Below are 13916 nucleotides of genomic sequence, written 5' to 3' on the forward strand. Positions count from 1 at the left end.
AAGAGGGAGAGCACAAGGGCAAAATGAAGATGAGAGCATCAAGCAACCAAGCTGAAACTGCATTGTCTCGCATTCCCAACACACAGGACTCTGTCAAATGTGGCCAATGAGGTAAAAAGGGGCACAATAAGAGGACTTGTCATAGGAATCTTCCTCCAAAACCCAAACCTGCAACTAAGAGGAAGAGGGGTACTAAAAATACCCAAGTATAGCAACTCAATCTTGTTCAATTTTATCCCTTAATAACCCTAAGCTTTTGTTGCTAACTGATAAGCATTTTTATGTTGTAGAGCACTATTGATCCATCTGCCACATCCACTCCAGCTGGTGGTCCAACCACCCTAAAGCAAAGATCCAAGCCTCCAAGGCGTGTGCAAAAAGGGAAGCCTCTGGTAAGTAACTTGTCTTTATGATGGTTATTATCAATGTTCGTAAATATCCAAATAAAATGTTAACATCCTAAACATTTTGCAGCCAAAACCAAGTAAAAAAGGGCGTGCCACTTTTGAAGCACAACCGGCCTCAACTTCATGTCCTCATCCATCAACTTTTGTTTCAACTGCAGGATCAAATGTTGTAGATTGAAGCTCACTGTTAAAGGAATTTGATGACTAACCTTTTTTTTGTTAGACTGGCAGTTTGTGATTAGGAGGTTTTTGTTTTTGATAAATTGGTCCTACGTAACTTAACTACTGACTTTTTTTTATGGATGTAATGGCATTCACATAAGCCTCAACCACTGTGAATGCAAATACATCCACTGAAATTGCCATTTTGGAATTATATTGAATGGACATGAAATATGTACGATATGCAATGTTATTATCTGGCTATTTTGAGCCCATTTTGAATGCATAATTTTCTGAGTTTTTGGGTTGGCACTTTACTTCATTATTTTGGGCATTCACTTGATTGTTCCAAGTGCATCCATTTTTTAACTTCCATGCTACATTGTTTTTGGCATTCCTTTGCATTATTTCACTACCACACAAATTTAGATGGCCATTCACTTCATTTAGATGTAATTCTCTACAAATTTTGCCATTCCATTCACTTACCAAGTTACAAAAAGTCAGCAATTAAGCCCTTAAGCCTTACCCCATAACCCTTAACCCGAAAACCCTAAATCCGTACATAACAATTAAACCATTACAAAATGCTACTAACAACCCAATACTTACAGACTTACAGAATCACAGAATCACGAAATCACAAAAATAATCCACAAACAATTCATTCAATGGCAGAAGCTAATTCCAAGCTCCTCTTTTTGTTCACTCCACATCCACACATCCCTCCCAAAATGATGCTTGCAAATAGAACCCACGAAGCCAACAACAACACCCAAACGACCTTTTCTCTTTGTCTTGCCTTTGCCACTGATTTCTCCAGCTTATTCCACGATTTTAGAAGCCCAGGAATCACTGCCTTTGACCGTTCACACATGGCCGGATCAAACCATGCCCAGAATTGACAACCCTTAAAACCCTTCTTAGTCTCACGTACCTTTGCTACACACATGGAAAATCGCCTCCCAGGATTCGAATCTGTCCAAGACATTCGAATTGTAGCAGCCTTTCCGCACCAACACATCGGCGCCTCTTCATCCATTCCGGCCAGCGAATCAGATCTTCTTCGTCAGTTTCCTCTTAACTTTTTTCCTTGCTCCTTTTTCCTCTCCACGAACAAGTCTATTTCAAAAATTTGCTCTCCAAAACATGAACAAACCCTCTTCTCTCCTCTATGTCTCTCTCAGTACACGAACAAAACTCAGTTTCTGAGTTTCTTTGATTTTTCCAAGCCTGGGTAATCGAGGAATTGCCTTGGAACGCGTGCATTTGAGAGAGAAGGCGAACATTGGTTTTTTTTTTTTTTTTGCCGAAATTGCCCTTCGTCTCATCTCTTTCTAACTGCTGTTTGGTTATGAGGTGGGTCTCACGCCTGCCACGTCAACATTTAACGTCTGACTTTGACGCTCAATGTAACGGCGGGTGTAAATTGGTCATACTTCGAAATGTTGGGTAAGAAATTGACTTAAATGAAACCTTGGGGCCCATTTCGAGACTGACACTAAACCTCTAGGGACTAAAATGTAGTTAATCCTTCTTTAAAAGTATTTACTCATGCACCCGACCAATGTCTTAGTTCAAGTGTTTGTATAAGAAAAGACAAAATAAATAGAATCATATCAAGAACTAATTGGTAACATAACTGTGTTGTATGAATCATTGTTTAAAAGGTTTAATTGCTACAGTGGACCCTGAAACATTGGTCAATTCTCATTTTACCCTTCACCGTCAAATCTGTTAAAAATTATGTTAAAAAAGCTGATGTGGCACCAATAGGACCCACTATTTGACTAATCTAAGTGCCAGGTGTGAAGAAAAAAAATTAAAAATTAAAAAATTATGGATTTAGGGCTTTGACCTCACCCATCCCCCACCAATACTTCTCTTAATAAATTAGGTGTATATGAATATTTAAATATAATAAATTTTAAAAAATAAAAAAATAAAAAACCCATCATCCCCAAGCCACCTTCTCCCTCATTCTCCCCCTCTCTCTCTCTCTCTCTCCCTTTCCTTTTTCTGTGATCTCCCTCTCCCCTCTGTATTTTCTTCTCACCAACAACCTAGACTACCCCCAGCATCAGTGGCAACCCAGGCCCCACTCCCACCCCCAGCCGAACCCAACCCACCCCTCTCTCTGCAAATTCAAAAACCAACAAATTGAAAGAAAAAAAAAATTCATTGTTTTCTTGTTTTGTACTCGAAGGTCTGCAACCAAATTTGATGGCTTGCGAATTCAGCGAGATGGAGATGGTGGGTTGTAGCTGCTGGAGGTTCGACAGAAAGAAAGGCCAGGGCTCATCAGGGTTGTCGACGACTGTACGAAGGCTACTGGGTTTAAGGGCTAGGGGTGGGAGTGGGGCTTGGGTTGCGGCTGGAGGTGGGGGTGGTCTGAGTTTTATGCAGCCCATGTTTCTAAAATTGGTGTGTAACAGATTAGGGCTTTGGCATGCACAGAAAGATTAATTGAATCTTTGTTTTGTCTTGCTAAAAGTGGAAGATGTTGGAAGCAGGTTTGGTTCCTATACTCTTTCAAGATATGACCCAACTCACCAGGTAATTATTGCCCATTATGGTGACCTTTCTGCACAGTGATGGGAATCAGTGATCAAAAGGAAACGCCAAAAGATTCTATACATCCTAACCGCAATGATTTTCTGACCCCCAACCCTCAAAAATTGCAAGTGTGAGGATATATATTTTTTCATCCATCCTCACATGCCTCCTTTAGCAGATTATTATTAGCTCCATTTCTTCTCTTTTGGTTTCTTTTACCTCATACTATTATGTGGTCTGATCCAATATTGGCTTTGGCCTTTACCTTCCAGACGATTATACTGATATCATATTGGGATCCTCGAAGGCCGGACACAGGAGAGATGCTTGCACCCATTGCTATCTCATTGTTGATTTGAATAAAGCCTGAGCAGAGGAGGTTGTAGCAACCAGTGGCTTGATATGCATCACTCTGCAATATAATCATATAGAAGAAGCATAAGGAAAACATATTAGCATAGCCATAAAAATGGGGAAAAACCAATGAGATAAGCGAAGAAGACTAGAGAAACCAAAATGCAAACCCAAAAAGTATGAGAAAATGATGATTTAGAAACATCTTTTGGATGAAGGAATTGCAAATTACATAGAATTCTAAAATCACGAAATTTAGATTTCCGTCATTTCAATTTCTGGCAATTGAAGATTTTAATGTTTGGATTTATGTATGTCGAATTTTGTAAATGCTTGAATTCAAAATTTCAATGTTTGGATAGCTCATGTAAATTGTAAATGACAAAAATTAAATATTTTGATATCTTGGTCCTTCTTCTGCTAACACTGTTACAGGAATGTGAGTTCCATCAAGTGCCCCAAGACAATTCTAAACATGAAATATAAAACAGTATAAGTATGAAACTTAAGATAACTAGTTGAAAAATAAATATTTTTTTTTTTGGTTTACAATTATATAAGTACCTCAAACCATTGTCATTTGCTTCTTTCAGAACTCCCAACAATACTTGGCTGAAATTTTACGTATTATTCACTAATTCTCATCATTGCATATAAGACTATTAAATTGCCGACTAATTATTTCAATTGAACAGTAATAGTCAAAACCAATGACTCTAATTTCAAGTTGTGAGCAATTATTTTCAAATAATATTGCTACAGATTCTTCAATTGAAATATTTCTTGTTCGAACCAAATTCTACATAACTTTTCGAATGCACTTTTGCTAATTCGGAATTGATCAATATAATCAACTTTTTTTCCCTTGTACATATGGTTCAAATAAGATCACATTTCTTCATCCCAATCATGTGAAGGCTCTTTAACACAAAAATTATCATAATACCATTGTACTAGCGTAACCATAAAAGAGATCATTGTACAAACAATAATTGTGAAATGAATTTTGGCACTGTTTTTTTTATATAAAAAAAAATGAAAAGTTTTGCGTTGTTTTTTTATGTAAGTTTTGGCACACAAGAAAATATGAATTCCCGCACTATGAAAATTGTGAAATGATGCCTATTTTGGTAGAAATTAAACTCAGGAATTTGATGCCTCAATTTCCACGATTTTTCATGTGCGTCATTTAATAAATTCCGTGCTTAAGTTGTCAAACAAGGGAATTGTAACATCCCACATCGACCAACGGAGAAGGGGTGATCTGCCTTATATATACATACTCGCCTCCATCTAGCACGAGGCCTTTTGAGAGCTCACTGGCTTCGGAGTCATGGGAACTCCGAAGTTAAGTGAGTTGGGGCTAAAGCAATCCTAGGATAGGTGACCCACTGGATAGTTGCTCGTGAGCTACCAAAAACAAAACCGTGAGGACAGAGAGGGAGGCCCAAAGCGGACAATATCGTGCTACGGCGGAGCGATCCAGGATGTGACAGGAATTGTCAATTTCTCAGCAGTTATTTCACAATTTCCATAGTGCCATTTACAAAATTCGACATACATAAATCCAAACACTGAAATCTTCAATTGCCAGAAATTGAAATGATAGAAATCGAAATTCCGTCATTTTAAAATTCTATAAATTTTGAATTTCTTCATCCAAACACAGTCCAGTAGGTAAACAGTCTTGTGTTGTTGTCACTGTAGAGATCCGGGCTGACCTGTTGCAGCACACAAACATGAATCAAGATCAATAATTCATGTCTAAAAACGAAAATAAATAACTCGGTAAATTTGGGCAACATTATTGTTGGCTTTGATTAATATCAAAATAAGCATTACTTTGTTAGCCTTATCATTTACTATTTTGTCCCATCAGAACTAAGAAAAACAGAAGCTATTTCTTTCTCATTAAAGCTGTAAAATAGAAAGATACATTAAAGTTATTTTCCCTTTACGGGTATTACTACAACACACACACAATAAACTTTAACAATATTTTTATGACCAACATATAAATAAAAAAGTTTGCTTTATGGGTCAAGGATGTTGAATGGGCTGAAGCGGGCAACAGGAACAAACACAAGATCATGCGCCCTCGGAGCAGTCAATCCAGGCCGTTCATCCATTTCAAGAACATCATAACCATTCATCCTCTTGCAATCAGACCCATCAACCTTCCAATCGAAGCACTGAATCAAAGCCGCAAGTACCCCAGGCAACATTTTCATGGTCAAGTTCGTACCAGGACACACCCTCCTCCCAGACCCAAATGGCAGTTGAAAATGTTGGCCCCTAACATCAACATCCACTGCACTCATCTGGCCATCGTCCTCACCGAGTTGCAAGAATCTTTCAGGCCAGAAGTCTAGTGGGCTTTCCCAGTTCTTTGGGTCCCTTCCAATGGCCCAAACATTCACATGTAGCATTGTGTTTGTAGGGATGTCATATCCCCCAATCTTACATTGTTGTACAGATTTTCTTGTGACCAAAGGCACCGGTGGGTGTAGCCTAAGTGTTTCTTTTATGATGGCTTGGATGTATGGAAGATTTGGAACATCCGATTCTCCGGCTACTCGTAGATTTCCGACGGCTCGATCGATCTCCTCCCTTGCTTTCTTGAGCACTCTTGGGTGGTTGATGAGCTCTGCCAATGCCCACTCTAGTGAAATTGCATTTGTATCAGTTCCAGCCATGAATAAATCCTGAAAAGAATATTTATGTTGATTTTAGTAAAGTAAAACATCATCCTAGATCTAGAATATAAGGTTCATTGATAATTATATTAAAATCTTTCAACATTGTCAAGGTAAAGTAAGAACTCATATACCAATGCAATATCTGCACTTTGACTTCACAGAATACATTTCTACATACACCAAGAATATAGAGAAGCAAAGTTGTAAATCATTATGAAGAATCAACGACTGGAATTGATTATCTCTATAAGTATTCTCAAAAGATTTATATGAAAAAATAATTCTTCAAAAAATTAATTAACTATGTTGAGCTCATTCCTAACATGCATGAAAGGAAAAACTTGAATGAAATAAATAATTTTTTGTCTTAAATCTCCCCACACGTAAATTAAGAATTATAGATAGATATCATTACCGTAATTAGAGCCTTAAGGTGAAGTCTTGTAAATTCAACCTCAGCACTCCCATTCTCCAACATATCAAGCAATGTATCAAGAAAATCCTTGACTTCCTCCTCCTCTTCCATCCGTTCCTTCTTTCTCAGCTCTTCTCGTTCTCTAATTACCTTCTCCACCAACACATCCAACCTCCTATGCGTCTCCTCAATTCTCTTCACAAACCCTCCCAAATCCAACTTCTTACAAACCCAAAAAAAATCGCACAAACTCACCTCTCCAAAAAGCCTTGTGGCCTGCCGCACCACCACCCCCGCCTCCTCCACCAGCACCTCCCTACCTTCGGCACTCAAACCCCGATTCCCAACAATCATCTGCAAGATCACATTGTTCCAAAGCTTCGGAAACTCGTCAGTGAGATTCACAGCTTCAACACTCTCAGCTTTCTTGGCCAAGAACCTCAGAAGCCTAAGATACTCTTGGGTTCGAATGGAAACTAAGTTGTTGATGCTACGGTTTCCTAGAAGCTCGTTCACTGTCAGTTTCTTGATGAACTTCCAGTAAGGTCCATAGGTGCAAAAGCAAGGGAAGCATTGTAGGTCATGCTTTCAATGGCGAGGGACTGAGCACGGGATATGAAGGAGAGCTCATGGGTGTTGAGGAACTCTTTCGCTAGGTCCGGTGAGGAAACGACAACGCATTGGAGCGAGCCGAGGCGGAGGGAGAATAAGGGGCCGAAGCGGAGAGAGAGGTTGTGGAAGGTGCGGTGGATGAGAGGGCCGAGGAGGTGGTAGTGGCCTATGATGGGTAGAGCTAAGGGGCTTGGAGGGAGGTGAAGGTGGGTTTGGAATATTTTGGAGGTTAGGGTTGGGAAGAGAAGAAGAGGGATAGCTAAGAGAATAGAGAGGATCAAGAGTAGGACTAGCTCAAGTGCCATGGCTATAGCTTAGTTGTGAGAAGACTGGCTAACTGTGTAATGGGATTGTTTGTTCTTGTTTGATCAACTATTCTCAAATGGAAATGTTGTAGCACTCCAAAATAATTATTATTCAAACTCATGATGGGTTTCTAATTAAACGGCCCATGACTTTCATCGTTATATATATGTCGCACATAGCTAAAAGGAAAACTGTCTAATGTGACACCCTATTATTACAAGAAATTATAGAATACTACATTAGTATGGTCATGTGTCCATGTGGTATATATCTTATACTCGTGTTATAATATGGTATTAGAGAATAATATCAATAAATATTCACTTATATTATAACACATATACAAGATATATCAGATGACCGTACTCTTGTAATATTCTATAATCATTCCGTGATTATATGCATATGCATCCAGAAGTTAGCAATGCCAAAAAGAAAATAACAAAGTTTTATACTTTGCACATGCCACGTTTGCATACACAAGAAATGCCTTGCCACACGGTCCTACATGCATCAATTGTCGTGTGCAAAACATGACAGGTCCTAAAATGCATGCATGACACTTCTAACATATAATCCACTTACCAAAAAGCAAAATAAAAAATAAAAAATAATTGCATAATGCAAACCAACTCCATTTGTTTAAAAACTAAAAACTAAAAAATAAAAAATCCTTACCGTAATGTGAACTCTTGTAAGTATCACCTCCTCACCCTCTACGCTCCCTTTTTCCAGCAAAATTTATAGAAAACCTCCTCCATTTTTCATCTTTATCCCAGCCGTGAAGAATTCCTGGTAACATGATTTTATAACACTTGAAAGTAGTTGGAAATTTCCTAGAATTTGCAAATTTTATTGTTTTTATAACATGTTAATCATGATGGAATCTGAATGCAATGCCGGAGGTGAAAGTGGTTTGGTTGGTGATGTTGGTCGTGGTTGGTGGCAGCAGTGGTATGAGTAGTGGTGGTTGCATGATAGTTACGGTTGCGGCAGTGAGGAAGTAGAATGTCAATGAAGGCCGCGGTGGTGAGAGCCAAGTAGTCAGTAGTGTGAAAAAACTATGCATTCTAGACATGTAGCCCCACTACGAGGCAAAAATAAATCAATAAAAGAGAATCCCAGGCGAAGAAAATTAATAAATAAAAGAGAGCACTCCTATAAAGGTGTTAACAGTATTGTGTTACAAAGTAGCTTCAGTTTTGTAAATGACTTACTCTTCCTAACCTTCGTGTAGGACACAAGTACAACTTGAATCAACCATAATTGCTATAATTCTCTGTTTCTATTTTTGATTGCATTACGGAATAGTTTCAATTTTCTACATCGTTCACTCTTCGATTGCATTACGGAAGCAACGACGATGTTCCTCCTAAATTGAAAACTTTGCAGGAGCATTCTTCAGCTAATCTATGCCGTAAGCAAAAAACAACGAATTATTTGCAACGAGGGAGGAAAACAAGTAATAGTAGTAAAGCTGTGCGCAAATCCGGTTTAAACAGTATATGCACCACAATCACGATTAATGTGGATAAGTTTACCATGGATGAGTGTCTTAGCACTGAAATACTCCGGACATTGTTTCCATGATCACCAGAAAGTACAAGCCTCACATGTGGGATGCTCTTCCAGGTCTGTCCAAGAGCGGGTTTTGGAATACCTCTTTCCCCACCCACTGTGTGATTGGTCACCTTCACATTTATTTCATTTATAGAATTACCGCAAAGGTGAAAGCATAAACTAAAGACCTATTCAATGAACCCTTTCAAACTAAATTTACTGTCGTGATAAACAAAATGATGATGGAGACGCAAATAAGCTTGAAGCGGAAATGGAAACTGATCCAAGCTTTAAAAATTTACAAACATTATATTTTCTACACGTCAAAATGAACTTTATAGAGCCACAGCTTTTCTATGTTAATTTTAAGAGGGCAGTGGTTCACCTGTGGATTATGTTAACCTGAGAATTGTGCATAACATGTATCCAAGAGAAAACTTACCAGTACCGCAACATTATGCTCATGTGCTAATTTCTTTAACATATACCCAGCAGATATCATCAAGGCGCGTCCTGCAGTTATTCCACAAGCATGAGTCAATGAACTCTCATCTTCACAAGTTGCATATGACATTTTTGAGTTGCATGAATGGACAAATATGAAAATTAGAAAAAAAATTCTACTCAAGTGAACCTTCTTTGGATGAAAAACAATTTATTTTAAAAAAAATGAGAGAAATACTTGAAAAAGAAAAGAGAACAGGAAAAACATTATTGAAACAAACCAGAAACTGAAGAAAACTGTGATTTGCATACAATGATCTATACCCTGTGAACCACTGTTCCCAAGAATCGGGGTAATTAGTGAAGAGATCGAATCAACATTAAGCAACCGCACCTGCCCTCGTTTCTGCAGCTGGAACCAGATCATATGATCAATAAAAGGAAAATTGAAACTCTATCCAGAAATGGGAAGGAAATTCGTTTTGTCAAACACATTGAACATTGTAAAGATGTCAAACACAGAATGGCATACAATGCCATTCATTATTCTCTGAAAAATTCTTTTTCCAGCCTACAGTTAAAACTTAAAATCAATGTGGAAATATCAGAGAGTGCAGTAGTTCACTTGAGTAAAAGGGCTAACTGAAACAACCAAAATAAAGAAAACTCTACTCTAAAACTGATGGTATGACCTCATCAAAGGCACGGCCAGAGATATGAACAACAAACTGCACAATTCGTTGGGGTGAGAAAGAGTTACCAGTGTCCAGGTATACAACATTACCCATGTGCTTTGTTGCAACATTTGAGGCAGCAAGTAGGCAAACCTGAACACCACCAAGAATTTAAATATACTTTTGAACTGTTGTCACAAATATAAATAGTGAATTAGTGATATGCTTAAATCTTTATTTAGGTGATCACAACATTGGCGCAGCACAGTGTACTTAAGAAATGACATTCAAACTCAAATGAAAGACTCTGACTTGTAAACTGAAAATTTGAAATCATTGCTATCATAATCTTATGTAATTGCTGAACAAAGTGAATTACTTGTGTTTTACCACAAGAAGATGGCCCAACAAGTTCAGTTAATTGTCCCTCACGTAATCCGCCTCCAAGTAACAAATCAATTCTGGTTCATGGCAACCCGAAAAACATTACATTTAGTATTACTAAAAGTCTAAAAGCAGTGAAAGGAATAGGTCAGTGTTTGGGCTAAGCATACCCTTCACACCCAGTTGACAGTACATGCTTGTTAAGTAGAGCATCATCTAAAAGCTCCATACCATTCAACCATGGTTGATGCTGAGTATCAATAATAGAGAGGACCTGAGTAATGCCCGGCTAGCCCAAACATAACATGATATAATTGTTTAAAGTGAATGTATCTTTGTTAAAACATAACATGTATCTGTGAAAAATAAAATTCTTATGGAAAAAAAAAACCTGCTTTAATTTCTCAGATGTAGGCTGTTGTTCTGCAAATGCAGCTAATTCATAGAGGTCATGAATGAGGAAATCTTCCACTGCACCAAATAGAAAATAAGACACAAAATTGAACCTGTGCTATTCATATTCTCTATTGGGTATCAAAATCCAAGAGATCCCAAATAGAAATTTATGTACTGTATTGGGTTTAAAGCAAATTTTACAACTGATGGAATGGAACTCACCAGAGAAAATACCGTGAGAGGCGCAAAAGGCCTGGAAATTGGGGTCGAGTATTGGGTACGCTGCCTCCAAAGCTTTCAACGGTGCCATTTCTTTCACGCTCTCCTTTCCAGTATCCACACAACACATTTGTCTAGACTCAAATCGCAATGCAACGCTGTTGAAAAAAGCGTTTGTTCAGCAGATTGAGGTATTTGGGATTGCTTTTTTTCCCCCAAAATCTGCTTCACTTTAAAGTTTAGCAGTTTAAAGTTTTTAGTTAAAGCAGTTGCCCTTTAAAAAGTAGTGGCCTTTGACATCAGCTTTTAAAAGCATGCTCTAAGTTGCTTTTCAAAACTGCTTTCAAAAGAAATACAGATGAATGTTTTTAAGGGAGTTTCACTAAAATACCCAAAATAGGGGCTGAAATTATAAAAATACCCAACACCCAAAACACTTTATAAACATACCCAAAACTCATCATTACACACACTCAAAACCCATTTATAAACATACCCAAAATCCATCATTACACAAATACCCAAAACCCATTTTGGGTATGTTTCTATGTTTAAATAGTGCTTGGGTATTTTTATAAATACATGTCTAAGATTGGGTATTTTTATAAATATCTATTTTTTTAATTCCCAAAATATCATCATTAATTTCTAAAAATAACACCCCTATACCTCCACATCCAACTCCACCACCTCCACCTCCACATCCACATCCACCTTCACCACCACCACCGCCGCCGCCATCGCCACATCCTCCTCCGCCACCGCCACCGCCACCACCACAACACCATCGCCACCACCGCGGCCACCACCTCCTCTTCAACCTCCACCAGCACCACCTCCTCCTCCACCTCCACCTCCACAATCACCATCCCCACCACCACCACTACCACAACCACCACCTCCACCTTCATCAACACCACCACCACCTTCACCGCCATCTCTTTCACCACCACCACCACTACCACCACATGATTAGCGCATAACATTTTCAACATTATGTCTATTTTAGTTCTTATTCACAGTTACAACAGTTTTACATTAAAATTTATCAAACGGTTTTGAGACTATTTTTTGTATTAACAACACTTTAAAAATATTATTTGTCAAACATGGAGCTACTTTACTTTACAGCTAATTATTTTCAAAGCACAGTATAAGCAACTTTTTTTAAAAGTGACAGCAATCCCAAACTGGCCCTTAACTGGCCGAGTTTCCCACTCTTACTTTCGATTGGTTTTTTAGCTTTCATGGAAACCCAAAAAGAAAAGTTTTTTTTAATATAAAAAAAATTATATATTTTAAGTGGAATTAGGAGCATAAATGGGAGTGGGAAATTGGGAATGATGGTGTATTTTTAATTTTCAAATTTTATTAAAACTTCTTCGTTGATTGGATAGAAAAAAGCGTTTGCTCCTGCGCATGCGGGATTAGAAAAACTTGTATGAAATGGGGAGATCATTGTTTTGCTATCCTCTGCCAATTACAGTTTCCACGTGGAAAATTTATTAAGCATGGCATACTGTGATTGGCCGGGGATAGCAAAATAGTGTTATCCTCGTTTCATGTAAGTATTTCTCATGTGGGAGGGACTTAAAAGTCTTTTTCTTAGTACAAGCGATAGTCCAAACTACAGGAGAAGGGGATTTCTCACACACATACACACAACTATAATGTTGTGGGGATTCGAACCTGAGACTTTTGTCTGCAACTCAAGGCCCTTTTCAATTGAATTAGACATCGTTGGCATATTTAAAACTTCTTAGTTGATTGAACATAAAATAATACGTTGTAGTAGTATAGTCTGGATGTAAATTTGTTGCATGTTGAACGTTGGGATTACAAATTGTGTTTCATGAAGGTGTAAAATTTTGGGAAACGTGCATTTACAGGGGAGACTGTCGAATTTTCGACAGAAGTCAAAACCTAATGAATTTTTGTTTTGTTAGAAGGGCAATTTGGTCATTGATGCCCGGCACTCGCCAGGTGTCGGACACGCACAGGGTTCGGCTCAAATTCCAAAATGGAATTTGGGTCAGGTCTTGTCACAACGAGTTAGGGTATTTTGTGTTATTAGGGTTTAACAAATTGAGTAAAATCTTGGGTTGAAATCAAAATTGTAAGGTATAAGGTCACTTATTGGATGCTATATTAAAGTTTGAATCGATTGAATGAGAAATGTATTGTGGAGACATAATCAAGGTGATTAAACACCAAAATATATTGCCAAGTTGTTGATTTCATTTTAATTTGGCTTGGCTTTTTTATTTTCTTTATACCTCACAATTTTGATTTCAACTCTAGATTTCCCCTAATTTTTTAAAGCCTAAGAGCACAATATAACCTATCTCGTTGAGTTAGAGGAAGAAAATTGCATGTGCTTCGTAAATAATAAATAAATAAAAATTGCACTTAATGGAAGATTACGGAATTCCTATAAATTGAAAACACAGCGACCAATTTGGCTAAAACAATTTCTCAGTGACCAATTTGAATTTTCATGTTAAACCGAGAGATCAAAAAATTATTTAACCCAAAATAAATTAAAAATTATTTAAGAAATTCAAGAGTAAGTTTAATAATAATAATAAAAGCATGATTATTTATTTTGATAAACAATAAATGATTGGGCGACATTAGGGCGAGACTCGGGGAGGTGAGGAGGTTGTTATGGCCCATAACTTATGGGCGAGGCTGGGGTATATCAACATGAAGGGAGCTTCTATAATGA

At 37.8% G+C, this 13916-nt stretch overlaps 1 protein-coding gene and 1 pseudogene across 13 annotated transcripts; both read right to left on the bottom strand.

Annotated features, from left to right (window-relative positions):
• Nucleotides 1–5361: 5361 nt before the first annotated feature.
• On the bottom strand, nucleotides 5362–8183 carry LOC110762084 (cytochrome P450 93B2-like; annotated as a pseudogene). The gene is made up of 2 exons (XR_015836450.1): nucleotides 6594–8183; nucleotides 5362–6184 (listed from the first exon to the last, which is right to left on the bottom strand). The product of XR_015836450.1 is annotated as a cytochrome P450 93B2-like (transcript).
• Nucleotides 8184–11440, bottom strand: LOC110762085 (DNA repair protein RAD51 homolog 4). 12 transcript variants are annotated; one of them, XR_015836451.1, is made up of 9 exons: nucleotides 11192–11440; nucleotides 10965–11044; nucleotides 10744–10862; nucleotides 10569–10650; nucleotides 10276–10377; nucleotides 9840–9927; nucleotides 9514–9584; nucleotides 8729–9202; nucleotides 8184–8303 (listed from the first exon to the last, which is right to left on the bottom strand). XR_015836451.1 is itself a non-coding variant. In XM_088254426.1 (9 exons), the coding sequence occupies exons 1-9, from the start codon at nucleotides 11316–11318 to the stop codon at nucleotides 8253–8255; spliced, it is 870 nt and encodes a 289-aa protein (XP_088110552.1). In that variant the 5' UTR covers nucleotides 11319–11440; the 3' UTR covers nucleotides 8184–8252. The 12 variants fall into 12 exon arrangements, 11 of the variants coding, with proteins under 11 accessions (XP_088110552.1, XP_088110556.1, XP_088110557.1 ...); XM_088254426.1 differs by having other exon boundaries at nucleotides 9053–9202; XM_088254427.1 differs by having other exon boundaries at nucleotides 8190–8921; nucleotides 9053–9202.
• Between the last annotated feature and the right edge of the window lie 2476 nt (nucleotides 11441–13916).

The sequence above is a fragment of the Prunus avium genome, chromosome 6, assembly GCF_965620075.1.
Source record: "Prunus avium chromosome 6, drPruAviu1.hap1.1, whole genome shotgun sequence".
NCBI lineage: Eukaryota > Viridiplantae > Streptophyta > Magnoliopsida > Rosales > Rosaceae > Prunus > Prunus avium.